Raw genomic sequence first — 20,953 nt, forward strand, 5'->3', positions numbered from 1 at the left:
TACATAAAATTTTAACAGTAGTAGATCTCATCTTGGCACTATAAATGATATATATACTACATGATCAGGTGAAAGAAAGAGGATGAGCAAAATCAGGAAAGACAACACTATGAAGAATTCTGAAAGTAAGAACAAGAAAACTGAACTTGCACTCTGAGCTAAGCCATTTGAGAGACCAAACAAAATCCATTTTGACCAACAAAGAAAATGACTGTGGAGGTGCTGATTGGAAGTGCCTTACAGAGCAGGATATTGTCAGGAACAGTTCTGCCAAATGGTACGGTGAAGTTTGGGCATGTGCAGTGCACGAGGAAGAGCAGAGCCACACACCTGCCCTGTGAATTCTCACTGGCACAGTGTTATGAACTCATGACAATGAGCTGATGGGGGATTCACAAGTTCAGACAGCTGTGATTAATCAGAAGAAGTGAAGAAGAGCATCCTACCAAGAAATCCAACTGCAGGTACCATCATGAAGGGTACAGAAGCAGCAAATGGAAAAAAAAATGCAGGGATATGGATGAAAACAAGAGTAGGAGATAAAAACTCTGATTATGGGCTTAAATCACTTGGCTGTGTAAGGAAGAAAAGCATTTGTGACACTTCAATTCTTTGGTCACACTCAGTTTAAATTGTTGATGAGCTATCTAGGACGGCAACTGAGACATTCACAGAGCAGCAGGCAATACACACAAATATATCAGCAGTTTCTCTCCCTTACCATCTGTAAGCATTTGTTCTCTCATGGAAACACAAAATAGTGGTGCTCAAGTCAGGACAGAGAATAATGCCACAATGAAATGGAACTCAATGAAGGAAATTGTGTTTTCATGCAGAAAGTTCCGTTCTACTGGGATAAGGATGTGGTGATGAGGAGGCAAAGCTGAACTTACACATATGGAAAACGCAGGGGGAACTCTGTTACTTCATTTACATTCCTTCACATTAAGCTCAGAAGCTTTACTAGATTTTAATTAAACCACCAGAAATTCTTTCAGGGTGAAAATTCGAAGTGAATCAGAATTTCTGTAACACTGTAATCCCCCCTAGAAGTAACAACGTAAAGAGATGGGCAACAACGAACTCAAAATTCTTAAACCAGAGTTATGTAAATCAGTTACAAATGATGTGATTCAATATAGAGGAAATGCAACAGAAGGATTTCTCCTTATTCCAGGCAATAGTGGGTCAGTCCCTCAGTAACACGAAATTTACTACAAAATTCATCATTATGTCTCATTTTAACTGGGGGAAATTTCCTTTTTTTTCTTCCTGACCAAGTACTTCCTCCCACAAACCACTAAGGAAACAAACTACAGATTGCTAAATTATGTTTTCCATTATGTTATCATTCTGGGAAAGCCAGCTTCTTGAACAGAGCAACGTTACCACAGTAATTGATTTCCTAAATTCTTTGTAAAGATACATGTTAAAAACATTCTCCAGTTAGTCTCTCCTATTAACATGCTAACCTGTTGTACTATATCTTCTTGTTTAATTTCTTTTTCCCTAATAATATGCTAACCTGTTGTACTATATCTTCTTGTTTAATTTCTTTTTCCCTATTAATATGCTAACCTGTTGTACTATACTTTCCTGTTTAATTTCTTTTTCCCTCACCTAAAAATAATTTTGGAAGTGAGATATTCTCTACTGCAAAGACATAAAATGTATTCTACAGGCATGTATTATGCATCTATCAGAAGCAGAGTGCACAAGTTAAAATCTTAAGGATCAGAGATGACATTTGGGTGCCTGAGTTAGTAAGGGGTAAAGCAAAAACACTCCATTTCTAACAAGAATCCTCAGATTCCTGTTTTAACATGAGAAGTATGTTTGCTTTTACAAAAATAATTTACTGGACTATAATATTTCTATGAAAAGAACTTTTAATGGATGTAATAAACATTTGACTGGAGGAGTGTTTGGAAATATTGACAGAACTTTGACCATTGCCTTAAAAATGCTCTTCCATGACCCCACTCATATTCATAAGCACCTGCCAAGAAACCACATTATTCTCTCTCAAAAGTCAATAAAACCCTGCTTTTAGGTCATGTCTATTAAAACTCCAGCCCTAATTAACCTACTGGTGCACAGAATCACCAAGAGTAATGATTATTATGAATAATGATGACTGTCATGAATCATGAGCAATAATGATGACTGCACGGCTTCCTTCCAATACTTCAAACTCGCTTCAAGTACTATCACTTATTTCAAATACTTGTTGTAAGCTCTTGAGGGCTTACATTACAAGTATTCTAATTTTTCTGTTCTTTTGTACAAAAGCAACAGCAGCAGTTCTGGTCCACAATTAAGGCTCCAGGATTTTCCAGGAATGTAAATAATGCTCATATAGACACTTGAAAATGTAGTAAATGTTCCTTTGTGGTTCAGCTTATTCTCTAACAGCCATGCTGCTTTTAAGCAGGCAACTTAATGTATTTTTATATTACAGGGATTAGCATTCTGAGAATGGATAAATAAAATAATTTTAGTACTAAAAATAATGTTACTTAATACTATTTCAGTCACAAAAACATTTCCATAGACTAAGATAGTATCAGAACTGGCAGGATAGAGATACAAAAAGAAAATTAATGGAAGCAGACAAAACTCCTTGCCAAGACAATAAAGGAAGTCTTTCACGATGGGAGTTTCCTAAATTAAAGCCAGCAATTCAAGAGTGAAGAATTTTAAAGTAGAAGTGATTTTAATCCAAGCACACCAGAAAGTTTTAGAAGGAAGCACAATAACTAGGTGCAAGAATGAAAATATTTCAGGGTAGACAGCTAACATATTACAGAAAGCCTTCCTAGCTTTCTAGGAGGCTAAAAGCATGCTGCTGATTATGAGAATTACTTGGGACAATCACAGTTGTGCAGAAATTAAAGTTAAAAATCAAAACTCATGTTAAATGCAAAAAACCCCACTAATTTTGCTTTTTAAATTACCTGCGTCATCCAATAGCTTTATGCAATTCCCTGGTATTTACACAAATTCTAAAATAAACACTAATGTAATATTGTCATTGAGTAACACAGATAATGTTAGTACCAAATTATGCCACTGTTTCCCAATATTCCACTAATTCCAGCTGACACTAAGTGTAAAATTTGCCTGAGAAAGACACAAAAATGCAATCAACTCTTCACCCATCACCACAGATTTTCCCCATCAGCCTTTCATGGAGTGGAGTATCTTCTCTGTGACTTCACAGCTGCTGCTACACAACAAGGAGCACAATTCAAATTATGAAGCTTCTGTTACATAATTAACCTTGAATTGGGTCTCTCTTGGAAGGGAGGGGTTCATGATAATGATTAAAATATTATAAACTGTTCTGAATTTCACTAGTTCTGCCTCCAATCTTCAGAGAAAGCTCTCATCCATGAAATTGGGAATCCCTCCTACACCCAGCTCCAGGCTCTGGAGTTGAGCAGTCATTTACTCAGGAGGCATTTCAAGGAGTAAAGGCTTTCTTCCGTGGAGTATCTGCCATAACTGTTACTGAAGCTTGGTAATCCATTTCAGCTAGGGAAGTACACACTCAAATTGCTTTCATTTTATTACTGTGCTATGCAAAACACTATGGAAAGCATTCAAATGATATCTATTGGTGCATTAACACAAAATACTTCCAGCTTCACAATTTTTTATTAATTTAGCTTCTCACTTAACTCACAATTTTGTATTCTCCTTGAAGATTATAAAAAAATCCCTTGGACTAAAATCCTTTTCTTTACAAAAATGTTGCCAGGATAATTCTTAAGATGACCTGAATAAACGTTCTGTACTATATTCAAAGATTTTAAGTTAAATTATTTACACCAAATGTTGTTCTTTTAAAAACTCTCAAAAAGTCTCTGATTTTACGCAATTCTCTTTCCTTTTCAACAAAAGTACAGGAACATGGAGTACAAATGAAAAATGGGCAGCCATGCAGATGAACAGCCCAATGATGCCATTCCTAATGAGTTCAGCCAGCCCCAGTCTGCAAAGCTGCAGACTCATTTCTCTCATTCCATTTCAAGCTCTACAAAAAAATTCACATCAGTATCCAACTGAAATTTTATTTGAAATTTTGTGGCTTAGAAGCATTTAAAAAAATCAATTAAAAAAATCAGTTTTTCCCTCTCTCCCTCCCAGGAATTACATAATTTAGACACATAAAAATTCAAAAGCAGTCTCCAGTGCATCTTGCTAAGAGACAAATGTCAATTTGAATGTAATACATCGAAACTGAGAGAAATTTTGTTGCATTTGGGTTATTTTTTGCCTAAACTAGATCAGCACTCTCCAAGCATACAGCAAACCATTAAAAACAACTGATTCAGAAATTTAAATTAATTTCTCATTTTCTAATTAACCTATGATTCTGAAAAATAATCCTGCTCTGAATACTGCCATTTAAAGAAATGCTTGTCTATAAATGTGGAACCCCATTCACAACATCTACACAGAGAAAACTTTACTCTTAGACTAGTGTACTTTTATGATGATATTTCCTTTTTTCAAACACTTCCAAATGCCAAACAACAGAAAATTTGCAAGCGTCTTACTGTGGACTGTGCAACGTGGTAGAAAGGTATGGGAACACATGATCATACACAGTTTAACCACAACATTTTAGTCATAAAATTTTGGAAAAGATCCATGAGGCGTGGAAAATTTTACTATAATCTGTACAATCAAGTTGAGAGGGGAACACAACGGTGTCTAACATTTGTTTGTCTAACATTCAGTGGGTGAGGGATGCAAGAGGGACTGACCAGAGCGCCAGGGATCGGCTGAGCCGCAGGGAGGGCGGATGGAGAGGCAGCACTGGGCACCCTGGGGTGGCGGCTGTGCCATTGTCCCTGACATTGCCCAGGACAGGCTGGAACTGGAGCCTGCCTTGCTCCTGCCTGGCTGCCCTGGAGCCTGCAGAAAGGCAGCGTGGGGCTCACCACATCCTGCCAGCCTGGCAGGGAGCCAGGCACAAACAGCGAGCCCAAAGCCTGGGGATGGGACAGCGCTGGTTGTGCAAGCACCAAACTGTTCCTGGATGAGTTAATGCAAGGAAAACATGATTAAAACAGGTCCCTTTCCCCCTCTCCTCTCTTCCCCCATGCAGAACAAGACCTCTTTTCCACAGCACCAAGGAATACTGCATTTCCAGTTTATACACAGCAGAAGTGAGCACGTACCAATTAGGCATGGGTCACTGGTACCATGAAAACATGGAAAAATTCTTTTATCTTCACGTATAAATACATTTTATTTATATTGTTTCAATTTTAAACAAAATTCCAACGGTATTACTAATGGTAAACTAAAACCTTTTTCTAACCCAGAAGCAAAAATTTGTTTGTTTTTGTGACATTAACAGTACACACCAAAGTCCACTGTCACTGATGAGTCACATTTTGCTAACAGCTTGTGTCCAATATTTAAAATTTTTAAAAAGCATTGGGACTATTTTTTCTAGAAAAATTCAATTATTACTCCAGGCCACAAATATGCAACCAGTGCTGACTTCCTGTCTATGACTTTAATCCCATCAGCTCTGACTTAGAGTGTGATCAAATCCTGCCTGATCAAGTTTCACAATAGATCACTCACCAGACTTCAGGGAGAATTCTGAAATTTCACCAGACATCCCAAGAGCTCCTAGCACGCTGTACACAGCGTGATGTTTCTTGTAATTTTAATTGGATCTGTGTAGAAATACCCTAGACTAGTTTTTAAATAAGCAAAGGCATTAAGACAAGATGGGTTACATCATGCCAGCTTGCTCCCTCCTTTAAATTTTCTGCTGTTTTACCAAAAGTATTTTAAAATCCCTCAAGGCTAATGCATGACACAACCATTCCAGAATCTTAACAACATCACCTCCAAGTTTTAAGTTGTGTTACTGCTCAGTTTCTTGGCTTATCTGCTGGACTCAACCATGTCCTTCTCATTATTTATACACCTCAAACACTTGCTGTCTGCACTGTGTTCAGTAAAACACAGTGAAGTTATTTAGGAAGAACAGGTAATTGTTCCATTTGTACTCTGCTTTGTCTTGGATAAATAAAATGAAACCTAACATTTCATGAACACAACAGTAGTTCCATAAAGGAACTGGGAAGTCGTGCAACTTCTTTACACTACTTCATTGGAAGCAAGAGGAATTACTCTGACAATGAAATGCTGTGACATGAAATCCCATCACAATTTCCCATCAAAATGCTACAGCAAGCATAGATGGTAAAATATCAGACTGGCCTGAACTCTATAGACTCTTAGAACTCTACTACACTTTTAGATTTACTACAGATTTTGTCACTGATAACTTGATTTGGAGTCCTGTCTGTGCAATGACACCAATGTGCACACAAATGGAACCCTGTGCCACTGTGAGATGCACAACTCCTGTCTATTCCTGGCTGCTAACAACATTGCCCAGTCTCAAAAGGGGTGGGTGAAATGAGATTTAACAGGCTGCTGACCTTAAACATGGTATTCGGAGAACAGAAACACCAATAAAACATCTGCACCCTGCCAAGCACTGCTTCCTCCTTGGGAAGTATCAACACAATCATATGGAACAGGTAAGATAATTCTTCATGTTGAAGCACAGCCTCATGCCAAGTAGAATATATTCACTCTTGTCTATGGCACAATTTTGAAAACCTCTAGAGAATCTGAAAGATCCTCCAAAAAGTATAATTTTTTACTCAAAAATAATCAGTTTACTCAAAAGCATAAGTTCTACTCAAACTGAACCTTAAACTGTTAATCTGACTTTTAACTAATCACTGCAAAGTCAGTGCAATAATCTTATGTTCCGAACAGCATGTCAGTTTGTGTTTAGTATGAACAGTTGTATGCCAAAATAAGTGCTTTTGCCAAAGAATTGTATCTAATGGGACATACCAAAGGGGACCATCACTGAACCTGAGGATTAGATCTGGGAAAAACAAAATTCTTTTTCTATTATGCATTAACAGCTGGCTTTTGCAAGTTAATAGTCAGGTTATTTTAATTTTTAATTCAGGTCAGGCACATTAAAAAACTCATCATGCTTCTTCCATCAAGGGACTCACAGTTTCCTGAGTGTATTTTTAGAGTTAAATAGTCCAGGCTATTAAAAAAAGATCTCAGAGAACTTTCTGTGAGAGAAATTGTGTGAGATCTTGGTACCTCTACCAAAAAATACAAATGTGTAGATGAAATTACTTAAATATATTTTATATTCAATCCAGATTTTTGCCCTGCTTGATGGTGAAATCAAAACTTGTTTAAGCTTATTTCAAAACTCCTGATACTACATTAAAAAGTCTGGTTTTATTGTCTCTCTTTTTTTTTTTTGCCTACTTGATCAGACTTTACCAAGGTAGGAATCTAACCAAACTGCACCAACAGCTCAAACTACTCTCAAGGTAAAGAGCTATGTGAACTCTCTAGGCTATTCTTATAAGCAAAACTAAAAACCAGAAAATAAAAGAAAGCAGAAGCTTCTTAAAAATGTAGAATTTATGCAGTAAATAAGTAAGAGTAAAATAGGCAAGAGGCAAATTTCTATAGCTCATTATCTCTTCCCTAAAATTAAGTATTTGTGGCAGCAGCAAATGTGAAACAACAACTCTGCTACTGAAGGACTCAAAACAGAGGGAAGAGAGAAAGATAAACTTGGATCTAAAGATGGGAGAAAGTCAGTTTGCTGGGACTGAAAAATTTAGCATCTCACCATGCTACTTTACTTTAGGGAAGAGTAATTTTTTAAAATACTCTGTACCCTCTTCCCTAAAAGCAGTTGTGGGGTATGTACAGCTATAAACTAAACCACATTTAAATAAAGATTTTTACAATTCAAATACTTAGAAAAAACCCTGCCACTTCATGCTCCATACACGTTGTTAAGTACTAATTTAAATAAGAAATGTCAGGAAATCTTCTACACACTTAAGTTTGTCAAAATTGCTCTTGCCTTCAGCAGATGATTCTGGTTTCTGTGATTGGAAAAGTTTGACATTTTTTATTCTAAAAACAACATGACAGAATCTTTTTCTAGTTTAAAAAAATCCAGAAATTGATTGTAATATATAATTTAGACCAAAAATGACTGAATGAAGGTGGAAGGTTGCATTTTTCAATTGATATAATATTAATATGTAGATAAGTTGTCAAAGCAATTATTGTATTGCACTATCCTAGTGTACCAAATACCAATGACCAAGCACTTATTTCCCAAACTGGGTTGTATAACAACATTCACATTAAACAAAGTTATTTAATACTGCAAGCCAGTCCACATTCTAAACTTATCTCCTCAGGTATGTACATCCCAAAAAGCAGGATTGGAGCTACCCAGAACTGGTGAAAATGCTATTGTATTGGGACATTGAAATAAGTACAGTCATACTACAAGAGCTCTGCTTCTGAAATAATTACTTACAAAATTGTTTACATTTTTGTATTTACTATCATACTGTATTATGCCACTATCAAACATTATGTACTTTTCCACCCAAAAAGAAACCAAAACAAGAAATTGAAAACAAATACACAGTTAAAACAACCCAGTCACAATATCCTCCAAAATTAACAACTACACAGCCTGAAAACTTCACTTGTACTTTTGGCCAAGTACTTTATTGGCCAACTGTACTACAGTGACTATTGTATTATATTGGCCAGTGCATGTTTAACATGCCAAATTAAACACAGTAGTACTGCAATAAACAGTTTTTACATTGTAACATCAGAGTGACTAAAATTCAGTATAATTCTCTAACCCATCATATAGCCTGCATTTAGTTCTGGGGGTGTCTCACAATCTTAATGACCCAACATTAATAAGTGTCCTTCTGGAGTAATGTCCATATCAGTCCATTTGATGATTTCCATTGACATCTATAAATTTTAGAATTAATCTTCCTGCCTGTCATGTATCTCCTGTCATCTCTTTCTCCATTTTAACAATGTATGTGATGTAAAAAAAATACAAGATAGCAGTAATTGCAATAGACACTCACCCTATAGAAGGCAGTTGTCAGGGGTAGCAGTGCTGCAGCAATGCTGTATTCTTCTGAAGATGAACAATCCTGCAAGAAAAAAAAACAAAGAAGAAAATAAGAAAAAAACAGTTTATGCACTGCAAATTCATTTCTTATGGAGTCCCTCTGGCATCCTCCTGACACAAAATGGAATCTTTAATCATTCGATATAATGTAAAAATAACACATATTTATGTGTATGTATACATATATATATATATATATATATACATCTTTCTTTCTATCTATCAATGTATTTTCTCATGATTTCTCCTAGATGGGTATTGCTGTGATTCTTCCTACTTTAGAAATTTATTACCCAATTTCTCATTCATATGTCTGAAATACAAATTCACTGACACAGTTTATACATAATAAGGAAAGTTTTCCTCATTTAGGAAACAATAAAAAGGTAGTTTGCTTCCATTTGGGTCAAGAGCAAACCTGACTAAAATGGAAGTGATGTGATGACCAAAGAATGCCCTTTCAAAATGTCTACATGAAGGAAGTGACATTTATGCAATATGAAATAATCACATCCACAGCCTCTACAAAAGTTTGGCACAAGGTTAACTTTAAAAGAAGATGAAAACTCATTCTCTTCAAGTCTCTGAATGCCTCATTCAACAGTCAAGTGTGTCATTCATGTCTCTCTAGGCAGAGAAGGGTATGCCAAAGTAAATCAACCAGTAATTGTGCTGATGAAAGTCGTGATTTTATTACGGAAGTCTTTTAAAAGAAAGCAGAATTGGAATGTAACTTGATATTTAAAAAACAAACTACTTGAATTTTTATGACCATAAAAAAAAGAACAAAAAATACCCAAGAGTTAAAAATTATACTTTTTAAAAACGTGATCAGGTGTTTTTTTCAGTAGCTCTTTTTGCCACTACTAAAGAACACAATAATGCACATACTCGTACAGTTGACAAATGTATCACCATTGTGCCCCTGGATGATCAATGGACAACCAACATTTCCAGTTGAACAATTAATTTTAAAATTGTTAACATCATTGTTACAGTGGGCACCCTGCAACTCAAACCACTCCTGTTAACTGTAACAACCAATGCCAAAATTGAAATATCTCAAGTGTTCCTCTGCCAGACTTTACATTTATGACTTCAACATATCAGTTATCTAAAACAGAGACTCTAGCAGAAACCTGGCACCAGCCAATTGTGATAGCAGAACTATGAAATCTGCTTTACAAAACGAACAATGTTATGGATTATTAGGATGTTATTTGTATCCATCTCATTCTTTTTCTTAAATGGCTGCAGAGTGACTGTGGATTGCAGGTTTAAAACAACAGACCAAAAATCTCTTCACAAGATTATTTTGCTTCTCATCATTTTAAAGTCTATTTTAACCTTTATGATTTCTCAATAACTAATCCTTCATCTTCTTTTGCTTTAATCAAGCTCACCTAAATGGAATAGCAATGTCCATTATAGTTAAATACAGCAGCATTTAGAAAACTGCTGACACATTAATTCTGAAAAGGGACACAACCAGTTCACAGTTGTGAAGGTTTATTTCTGCATAGAGTTACTGAGGGTTCCAATGTGTCTAACTCTGCACAAATGCCTGAATGCTCACTGTGCATGGACAACACGAGTTTGGCAAGGGCTCACATTCCATAACACACTTCCAACCTGGTAGAGGAAAACTAACAAAAATAGACACTGAAAAACTCAATAAATGTTTCAATGATGCCTCTTGGTATTGCAACACGTATGTAGCAAACCCAAATGAGTTTGTAAGATCTCAGAGCATAAGGCTAAAGGACACAGCCTCAGCTGCTTTCAATTTTCCATTTTTGCATTATTCCCTATTGTTATCCACAGCCTTAATCCCCATTTGGAAGTTAGCATACATATTTTTAGCTCAATATATGATAAATATTCTTAGAACTTTTTCACTTAACAAGAATGCTTCCCACTTAAAATTTGACTTTCCAATCTTTAGAAATGTGCAACAGCTTTCAAAGAAATAAATATCTTATTTCTGTACATGATTATTTATAACCAGGTATAAAATAATCCATCCTCAATTTCAGGTTACCTACTTAATCCCTTAGCTCAAATTATTTGAAAGAGTTTGGGCTTTTATCCAAAATATACATAAAAATATCTTTATAAAAACTGAGCAATGTATCTTCACCTAGAGAGCATTCAATACTCCAAGAGCTAACATATGTCTCAAAGATATATATCATCACCATATAAACAACACATTAGATTATTTTTCCATTCCTTCCTTCAAGTATGAAATTCTCCACATATTCCATGTCAGCAGTACATGGACTTGTAGTGTGGAAGTATTACCTCTCTATATTTTTTTCTTCTCCTGTATATGACAAGGAATACAAAATTATCCCAGTTAGGAATAAATTGCAACACTGTTGTCTTAAGATGAGTGGAACTAATTAATTGTTTACTTGCATTGTAGCTGCAAGACAGAATGCCAAAGTTAAAAGAGATGTTGCACTGAAATCTGAGCTTCTCAATTTTACAGACAAACCAAAGTACTGGAAATGTCATATATGTGTTGTAGGCAATTAATTTAGACCCCTGAAACAATGCAATCCAGCTGCCTTATATATAATGTCTTTACCAATTGTGAAAAATACTCTTACTGCTGCTACAAAAGTAGACAAAAATCAAATACCATAAAATAATCAAAGCTTTTCCATCTAATTTGCACAAAAGGAAGCTGAAACACATCTGGGAAACAAAAATTATTTTCAGCAAATTAATCACCAAAAAACCAATGTCCTTTGACAGTGAAATACAGACTTCCACCATGACATATGCAGAGTACTGCTTTGAATGTATGCCTAATTGAGTGAAAACCTGGCACATTGCTCTGGCCATACTGATCCTATATCCAGACAGTTGCTGAACTCTGTAGCAGATTGGAAGGGTTACAGAAATTCATGTACACTTGAAATAACTTTGCTACACTGAATTGACAAGTGAATAATAAAAGCAGAATGTTTTTCCTTACATCACTTTGACAATGCACGTGAATTACTTTTATACTCCAGTCAGTTTAAATATGCAGCAAAACTTTGGTGGTTCCATATTGCCATTAGATTGCAGAGCTGAGAGCTTGGAAGTTACAGATTTTGGCTGCTTGGCTGGACACATGGGACTGATACGGGGGAGCTTTTGGAATCTGATAGGTGGCTTGAGCTTCTGGTGCTGGAGGAGAGAGTCAACTCTGCTCCTCTCTCTTGATTTCAGAACAAGTTGGAATGCTTGCTTGGAAAGCAAGGTATTGCACACCATCAGGAATTGTACACTACCTTGAACTGTACATCATCATGAACTGTACATTATCATGAATTGTACACAATCAGGAACTATACACCATCATGAATTGTACATCATCATGAACCTGAGATGCCCTCTGCAGTGTGGTCCTAGTGATGAACAGGAATTCATCAGGAACTGTACACCATCAGGAACTGTACATTATCAGGAACTGTACATTATCATGAATTTTACACCATCAGGAATTGTACACAATCATGAACTGTACATCCTTATGAACTGTACATCCTCATGAATTGTACACAATCATGAACTGTACACCATCACAAAGCTGAGACACCCTCTGCAGTGTGGTCCTAGTGATGAACAGCTGGGGAAAGTCACCCCAGGAAAAGATCTTCCCTGATCTGCTCCTGGACATGCAGGCTCAAGAAGGCTGCTAAGCCCCCTCTGATATCCCACAAGAGCAAGCCCGAGCCAGTAAAGCACCACAACAGTGCAGAAAAATGACCTTTTTTCTTCCATTAAACAACAACTTACACTCAGGGATTTCTGATTTCTCTTAGTCACATGATAAAAATCTAGAAGACATGTATAGAACACCTAGATAATATTTGAGGTGGAATTTTCTTCTTAAATTCATCTTGATATTCTCCCTCATTAACTGCTACCTGATACAGCATCTTCCTGCATTAAAACCCATTCTGCTTTAGGCACTAAGCTTTTTAAACACACCCCACATTTTTAATAATCTGCAGAAATCCGAGTATGCCAAAAACTTGGGATCCGATTTTGCCTTACTTTCAGGAACACCACAAATACATGGAATTCCCCACAGGCCTGACTATCACATGAAATCGCTGTAGCATGCAGTGAATGCATCCAAACTAAAAAAAAACTAAAAAAAACTAAAAAGCTGGAAATGGCAGCACTTGATCCATACCTTTTTGGCAGCACAGGAGGATGCGTGCATGCTCTGTTAAAAATGCTGCTCAACACTGCACTGTCCCTCCTGAGAATAACTGAAGTCAATTTTCAGGCATACAAAGAGCATTCATCACCCTGCAGGACTAAGCTCAAAATGAATCCAGAAAAAAAAAAAAAAAAAGAGCCAGAAACTTTAGGGTCAGATGTGTTTTTAAAGCACTAAACCAAGAACTGTTAAATCAGCATGTGTAACTATGTGCAGAACATCAGCTACAAGTTACAGGTGAAACATTAGTTACAAATTCAACAGATTACTTCACTGGTGTCAGGTTTTAATCCCAATTCTAACAGATGTATTATGTGGGCAGGGTTTTACTAAATCACAGAATTTTTATTATTGATGCAGTTTATATTTTGGAAATATGAACTGTCAATCCTAATGCACAAGCTACTACTTTTGTCTAAAGCAGTAAAGGAATTCAACAGCCCAGCTTGGAAAAATGTTTTGTTTGCTAAAAGGAATAGAGATTCATCAGGTAGAACTGCAGTGTTATTCATAATCATGCCTTAATATTAATGAGGTTATTTTTCATTTTTATTAGATAAGCTGCATAGATCTTACTCATTCACCTAAAAATTCATCTTCTCATTCATCTTCTTCATTCAATTAATGCAATTGAACTATTACAAATGAGTTTTTATCAAAGAAATCCTCTTCTATGTAAACTGATGTTACCATCAATGTCTTTTATATTCAGTCTTTGCAGAATCAAAAATGCAAGTAAATAAACTGTCAATTCAAAAATATCAGATTATAGCTAATATAATTATATGCTGCCTTGAAAAACCACAGTCCAACTTGGAACTTCCAAAACAACTTTTAAAAGTATTTAACTTACAAGTTTTAACTTCACAGATAAAGCCACAGTTAAAATTACAGAGTTTGCTGAAATAAATGCCAATATGAATATAATCACTTATATTACCTTTACTAGCATCCCATAATTAACATGAAAGTTTAAATATTACTATTAGAATCATAAGCAAAATTGCTTTTTTTGGTGAAAATTCATGCACATTTGCTTTCTTGCTAATATTCATACAGAGCTTTGTCTGGTGAAGTCACCATCAATGTCAGCTGCTGCTCTGCTTTACAGTGGGATCAAACTTTTCCTTTTTTTTGTTGACAAAGGTGAAATCAAACCTTATTGAAGCAGCTACAATTTTATTAAGTAGAACTCTTCTGGGACCTGAGAAACAGGATGAAAAGTAGACATATTGAGAAAGTCCACAGAGCTGACTACCTTATCTTTTGACAGAACTGTAAGAACAAACTCAAAATTTGGGAGATATTGCCCTACAAAATTCTCATTATTTTTAAAACTTCTTGTCTTGATAAGAGTGTAAAGAGCTTTTCATAAGTATTAATCTGCAAAAACCAACTCTTCCTTCATACATGACCCTAGTACATTTTATGTGTCGCTCATTAACACAAGCTTTTAATTTTATTTTGTATTCTGCCTAAACACCGGTGCAGAGATTCACAGTTAATAAAACCAAGACAAGGACACACTTATTGTCTGTGGTTTCCAGGTTTAACACTGATCAGACCTCTGGGCTTTTGATGAGCAGCTTCTCATTCTGCTGCCTGGGCTGACAGCAAGAACTGAACACCAAGTCCAGATCTCAGACTTGACCCGTGCTCTGAATTCTGCCACATGTAACAATTCCTTCACCCTCTATGGCCATCTCAGAGTGATGCCAGTGCAGAGGACCAAGGAACAGCACCCAACCCAGGAAAATCCTCACTGATTTGTTTTGACTTTTTGGTCTTTCTGCCTGATCAGAAGCTTTTGCAATGACCATTTAATTAAGGAACCCATCCTGTCAGCAACAGGATGCAAGTTATTGTAGAGCTGTCATTCCAGGCAGGAGACCCAGTTTTATTTGAGGTGTTCTACTTCCTGAGGAACTTCATGTTTGTCTTCACCTGGCCCTGAATCATCATAAGTTTGCCTGCCCTTGAAGTACAGTGGTATAAGGAACAGGATTCAATCAAGGCAGAGCAAATGCAATTACACAAGCACATAGAGTTCAATGATTTTTAAGTTTCCTTTTGCTTTACTCCACACACTCACAAGCTAGCAAATGCTACAGATTTTCTCTGTGCAGTCCCGTCCTACTCCTGATCTCACAGCAAGTGAAAACAAGGAACAACATTTCACTCATAGGAGAGCTGTCAAGCCCCCCCAACCCCCACGCTTTCTCAATAAACACATTTCCGTCTAGGCTTGAGGTTAGTCATTTCCTCCTCCTCTTTACAAATTACTTCTAGGAGATCAGGAACCTCCATTTTTATGTGCATAAATTACACATTTGTCACTGTATTTTTCTGTACCCTAGAAGCCTAAAAACATGTAACTTTTTTTGCAAGATACTGATAAAAACAAGAATGCCATCCCTCGCGTCTCAGCACATCTGAGTTTCTTTAACAGAAATGCCATGCATGTTTCTGAATACTGTCATGAGGCCCATGGCAATAAAGTTCAACATACTCAGGCTGTAATCTTCTCCCAAGGAAATGGTTGGGATGCCAAGATGCCTTTTGACTTTTATTTCACAGCAGGGCTTCATTCACAGTGACTCTGTCCAAACCTTAAACTACACCAGCTGTGATACAAGGTCCTGCACAGCAATTTGTAAAAAAGTTTTGACAAACAACACTCAAATGATAGAATACATTGCAATTCACGATAAAAAAGTGATCAATATCCATTAACTGCTCAGTTGGAGGGGGTGATTAATTGACAATATATCTAGGAACTGCAGGGTGCTCCTGGAGCCCTGGCAGACCAAAACACTTCTGCAGCCACTGCAAAACATTAACATAGGATACTCTGTAAACTGCTGTACAGACAGCCTGTTTAATTGAGTTAGGGAACAGAGAAATGCTTAAGACACTAAAAGAACTAATAAAATAGATGCCTTATTACAGTATAGTCCAATTACATATTTCCAAATCAGTTCACAAGTACACAGGATACATCCTTACTCCCAGCAGCATCTCCTCTCCTAAATTTTAAAGCAAAAACTTGCAAATATATATACTTCCATAAACTTTCAAATATGTACTAATACATTCACCTTGCTTAACTTTAATTTGACTGTTCTTTTCTAAGTTTCATGTGATTTTTCAATTTCACATACTTTTAATAAAAATGCATCACATCATCAGAGCACATTCTATACAATTTTTACAACTTAACAGGAATGAACTCCTAAAAAAAATTAATCAGATTTATATGGGTATATATGGTAAAGTGATTCACTGAAAAATCAGTTTTTCACTTTAGAAGAAAAACATTTGGATAGAAATGGAATTTTGCATCCATCTTCTGTCATGCAATGAGCCGACGTTCAGTTCAGAGCAGCTACCAAAAAATTTTGGGTCTAGTTCACCATGGAGAAACTGAACAGTGTCTGATGAAATGTAACTTGGAAGTAGAGCTCACTGAAAATTTTCCACTGAATAGCACGTGATAGCAAAATAATTTTTTATTTATGCTAAGAACCCTCAATGACATCATAGGAAAGAGAACTTCTAATCCTTAAGGTTCTCCCCTTGGGAGACTCAGTCTCTTGGCAATTGATTTTCTGGAGAACCAGAAATGAAACCTTTGACAAAAATTCAAAGAAGGCAAGGAACAGGTTTGGGGGAGCTACAGGCTGGACAGTAGGGAGCAAGTCCTCATAGAGAGCATTTCCAGACACAGGAAGAACACAAAAGTGATTTAGAACACAAAAAAACAACTGACCAAGGAAAACAGGATCATTTTCTTCAATGAAATACCAAGCTCTGTATCTAAGGAAAGAGTAGCCTGTCTTTTGCAGGCTCCTTTGGTACCCTTGGGGACAAGCTGGGAAAGAAAGTCTGGAGGAAAGAGTGGAAAACTGACTGCATTGTCAGGCTCAAGGTTTAGTAGGCAGGTGGTTCTGAATCCTCTTTTCAGGGCCTGATACTGTGGTGAATGTTTTCCTCAACAACATGGACAATGGCTTGAAATGCACCCTCATCACATTTCTGACTGACACCAAATCTGGGAGAGAGGTAAACATGCTGGAGGGCAGGACTGCTGCTGACTGGCATCACAGCCTGGCAGACACAGACTGAAAGAGCCTCCTGAGCCTCCCAAAGAGAAAGTTCTGTACAAGGGACAGGGCAACTCCACGTGGAAACATGGACTACAAAGGGAGAGCACTAGGAGCCATGTATAGCTGTGCTATACATGTCAAACCAAGTCAAAAATCCTACAACATCAGTCTCACAAAGAGTTATAGCAGGGGCAAAAGAACAAAATAATTAGGAAGTTTATGGACCTGAATGAAGAGACTATCAGGAGAAAGCACAACTGAAAGAATCTCAAAAAACCTAAATAAAGATATAAAAAGAGCATGTTCAACCAACAGAGACAGAAATTATTGGCAAGAAGGCTGATGCCAGTTTTATGTATCTATACCTAGGTCCAATGCATCAACAGGGTTCTGGCAGGTGAACCCAAGCCCATGTTTGCCTGGCTGTAGCACTGCCCCTGGCAGAGGCATTTTCCACCAACTGTCCACAGTGGGGTCTCTTCAGTACATACTTGACATCATGCTGCAGGACAACTTTGGGCCTTTTAAACCAATCTTGACATTACTGAAAAGCTTTCCTCCACTTTTGGCAGGGGCACCAGATGTTCTGTGCACAGCTGCACCAAAGGACAACAGGACCGACACTGACCAGCTGCTCCTGGAAGAAGTTTTCTTGGATCAGCTCTGCTGGTGCAGCCCCATTTCTGGATCCATGAAACAAGTATCAGCTGCTGGAAGAGGATATTTCTGGGATGACCTGCAATGGCTGCAGAATTTCAAGGATGACAAGTGGCGTTTTGTGGGTTTTTCTGAGGAAATTGTGATTAAAAGGTTCTGAATCTCGAATCCAGCCAGCGAGGGCTTTTCCACGCTCACGCACAGATGACACACCGAGTTACTGCGCTGGTGAACTTGACAGAACCTAAAATCCCTCCTGCCAACTCCACTGCCAGACCTCTCTGCTCCTTAATAGGCTGGAATGTAAATCTCCAGTTATGTTTCAAAGAGTAGTGCAGCTTTAACAACATTAATGGAAGCTGCTGTAGAAATTGCTTAATCCAAAAACCAACCTGGAAGCAACAACCAGAATTAGGCACACTGCACATCATGAAAAAATCATGTTATTAGAGCAGTCATCAGACATAACCCATTTTTCTGGAGAAAAGAAATTCCAGCCATAAAGTCATTTCAAGGGTAAACAGTTCATAGAAAAGAATACTTGAAGCAAATTTGGGAACTGGAAGACATATGTTGTGCATGATTAAGTAGCATGTTGTAGAGCAGTGTCCACCTTGATTAACACATCAAATCTGTGTGATCAAGGAAGAATGTTGCTACAAAGCCTGAAAAGCCCAAGAGATTCTGAGATTTCAAGCCTGCTTGATTTAGTAAAGTGCTCCCTCCAAGACAGCATCCATCAACTGAATATATATTCTAATACAAATATTTAAACTATGAAAAAGGAAAACACAGAAAATAAAATATTTTCATTTAACTTAATGTTAAGTATTTTCAACTTTCTGATTCTACTTTTCAGTGCATTGACAGCAGCCACCTCTTTCATACAGACACAGGTTTTATTTGAAATCTTACACTTTTTGGTAGGTCAATGTACAGGAGATGTGGGGACTGTTTATTATGAAACATTTATTAAAAATTAATTTCTTTGTAATTAACGAAATGTTTGCTTTTCTAGGAATCCAAGTGAAAACAAGCATGAAGCATTTTTTGTAAGAGATAAAGGCAATGGAGAATCAGTAAACCAATTGTGACCTGGCAATTGTAGAACTACCCTCAGAATCCTTCAGTCTTAAAGCTTGCTGAATTGATCTTTTTCTTTGAATTGATACATTTAAAAATGGCTTCAGGAAATAAGAAGGTTAGAATTCCAGGAGGTAATTCCTCTAACTTTGGTTACAGAAGTGAAAAAGTAAACTCCCAAAACATATTAGTTGGTCATCTAGTTAAAGAAGCATGTTTGGATGTCCTTAAAAAAATTCCTGTTCTCTGTAAAAACTGTTTGGCAGGGCAAACACAGCCAAAGGAAAGAAGACATCCTTGAGCTTGCTGCTGGGACGAAAGAGGCAGAAGTGCACTAGCATTCCTTCCAGCAAAATTATTTCTTTGGTACAAATTCTAGGAAATCTTGGTACAATCCCTTTCTGTTCCACAGCCTTCTAAACCATTGCTAGTAGCAACATCCAGCTAACTAGCCACAGAGAAAGCCATCTTTGCCAGATTTTGGATTGCCAGCTAATCCATTTTAAAACCCTGACAAATCTTCTCCTAGGCTAACTGATCTTCCTTCCAGAAGGTTTTGTTCCAAACACCTGTTTTGTTCTTATTTCATTGACATTTCAAGAAAAAATGCAGAAAGGGTAGTTCTGCTATGTAATTACAGTACATGGCAAGGAGAAGTTTAATAAAAACTTCTGTACCTTGGGGTACAGTGAAATACTGAAGTTCTAAGTCCAAACTATAATCATACTGTTTGAAATTCTTTCCTCACAATTCATATTTAGAGCTTTCAGAAGGGTGAGCCAGATTGCAATGGCTGGATAAAAAAGAATGGGTAGTGAAAACAAAAACTGAGAAGTTCAAGCATTAGCAATGGCTTTGGCATCCCAAAACCAGCATGACTCCAACTCCAGAGAACACACAAGCAAATCACCAATGAGTGCAGAACACAATTCTGAAGATCAACAGATAATTTCTGGACAGTGTGGCATTATTGAGTGCACATACTGAATGAAACACCCTGTATCAGCAAGAACTATCAGCCATGTACAATAAATGTGATGACTCCAATGATAAGTATTTCTTATCTGTGTCTCCTCCAAACAAGAAATATGAGTAGATATCCTGATGCATTTGACCATCTTCTTGTTCCTTTTATCTTACCGTAGTTCTAAGTAGCAAAGAAACCCTCAAGCTTTCAGGAAGACAATCACTATCACAGCTCACATAAATCCCAGAGTTCCCCTCACCTTCTCTTTCAGTACCACACTTGTGCTGATGCCACTTTTTGTCCAAGTTCCTCATGCTGCTAAAATTTTAGATCTTGTTCTTTCCTGTTTTTCAAGGACATTTAGTAATGCAGCTTTCTGGTTCAGTCCTGTGAGACATCCTGCCAGGTGCTGCTAGTCAACAACTTACTCCAAATTTCAAATACTCTTACTTACCACCCTTCTTTCTTCTTCAAATCCTCTCTTATGCACAGAAACTAAATTAATGCGTTTTCTAAATGAATACACAGGGTGAGAGCTGGCTGCATCAGCATGATGCTGCTGTGTCATCTGCTGGAGCCCGTTGGTGCAACGAGACATGAATGTGATGATGCAGCCAAAATTCACCACTGCTTTAGTAACACCAGAGGTGCTACAGACCTGATTTTGATGAAAATCTCTACAAAATACCTTATCATTGAACTGGCTGGAATAATTAATTATTATTTGCTGGACTGATTTTAAATTAAGCAGTTCTGATGCCTACGGTTTTCATGTGCAGGTTGTATCTTGAATTTGGAAATTAGAATATTACTAACAGTGTATTATAATGCAGACAAAGAAAAATATAAAGTTTCTA

The 20,953-nt window shown here is 37.0% G+C and overlaps 1 protein-coding gene across 6 annotated transcripts in view; it reads right to left on the reverse strand.

Moving 5' to 3' along the window:
* The window catches only part of SBF2 (SET binding factor 2), a 229,334-nt gene that overhangs the window by 55,000 nt on the left and 153,381 nt on the right, over positions 1-20,953 (reverse strand). For all 6 annotated transcript variants that reach the window (XM_058026340.1, XM_058026338.1, XM_058026343.1 and 3 more), the window contains exon 17: positions 9,009-9,077. In XM_058026340.1, the coding sequence (XP_057882323.1) occupies positions 9,009-9,077 (69 nt within the window). The remainder of the gene's footprint in view (positions 1-9,008; positions 9,078-20,953) is intronic.

This window comes from Melospiza georgiana, chromosome 6, assembly GCF_028018845.1.
Source record: "Melospiza georgiana isolate bMelGeo1 chromosome 6, bMelGeo1.pri, whole genome shotgun sequence".
Lineage (NCBI taxonomy): Eukaryota > Metazoa > Chordata > Aves > Passeriformes > Passerellidae > Melospiza > Melospiza georgiana.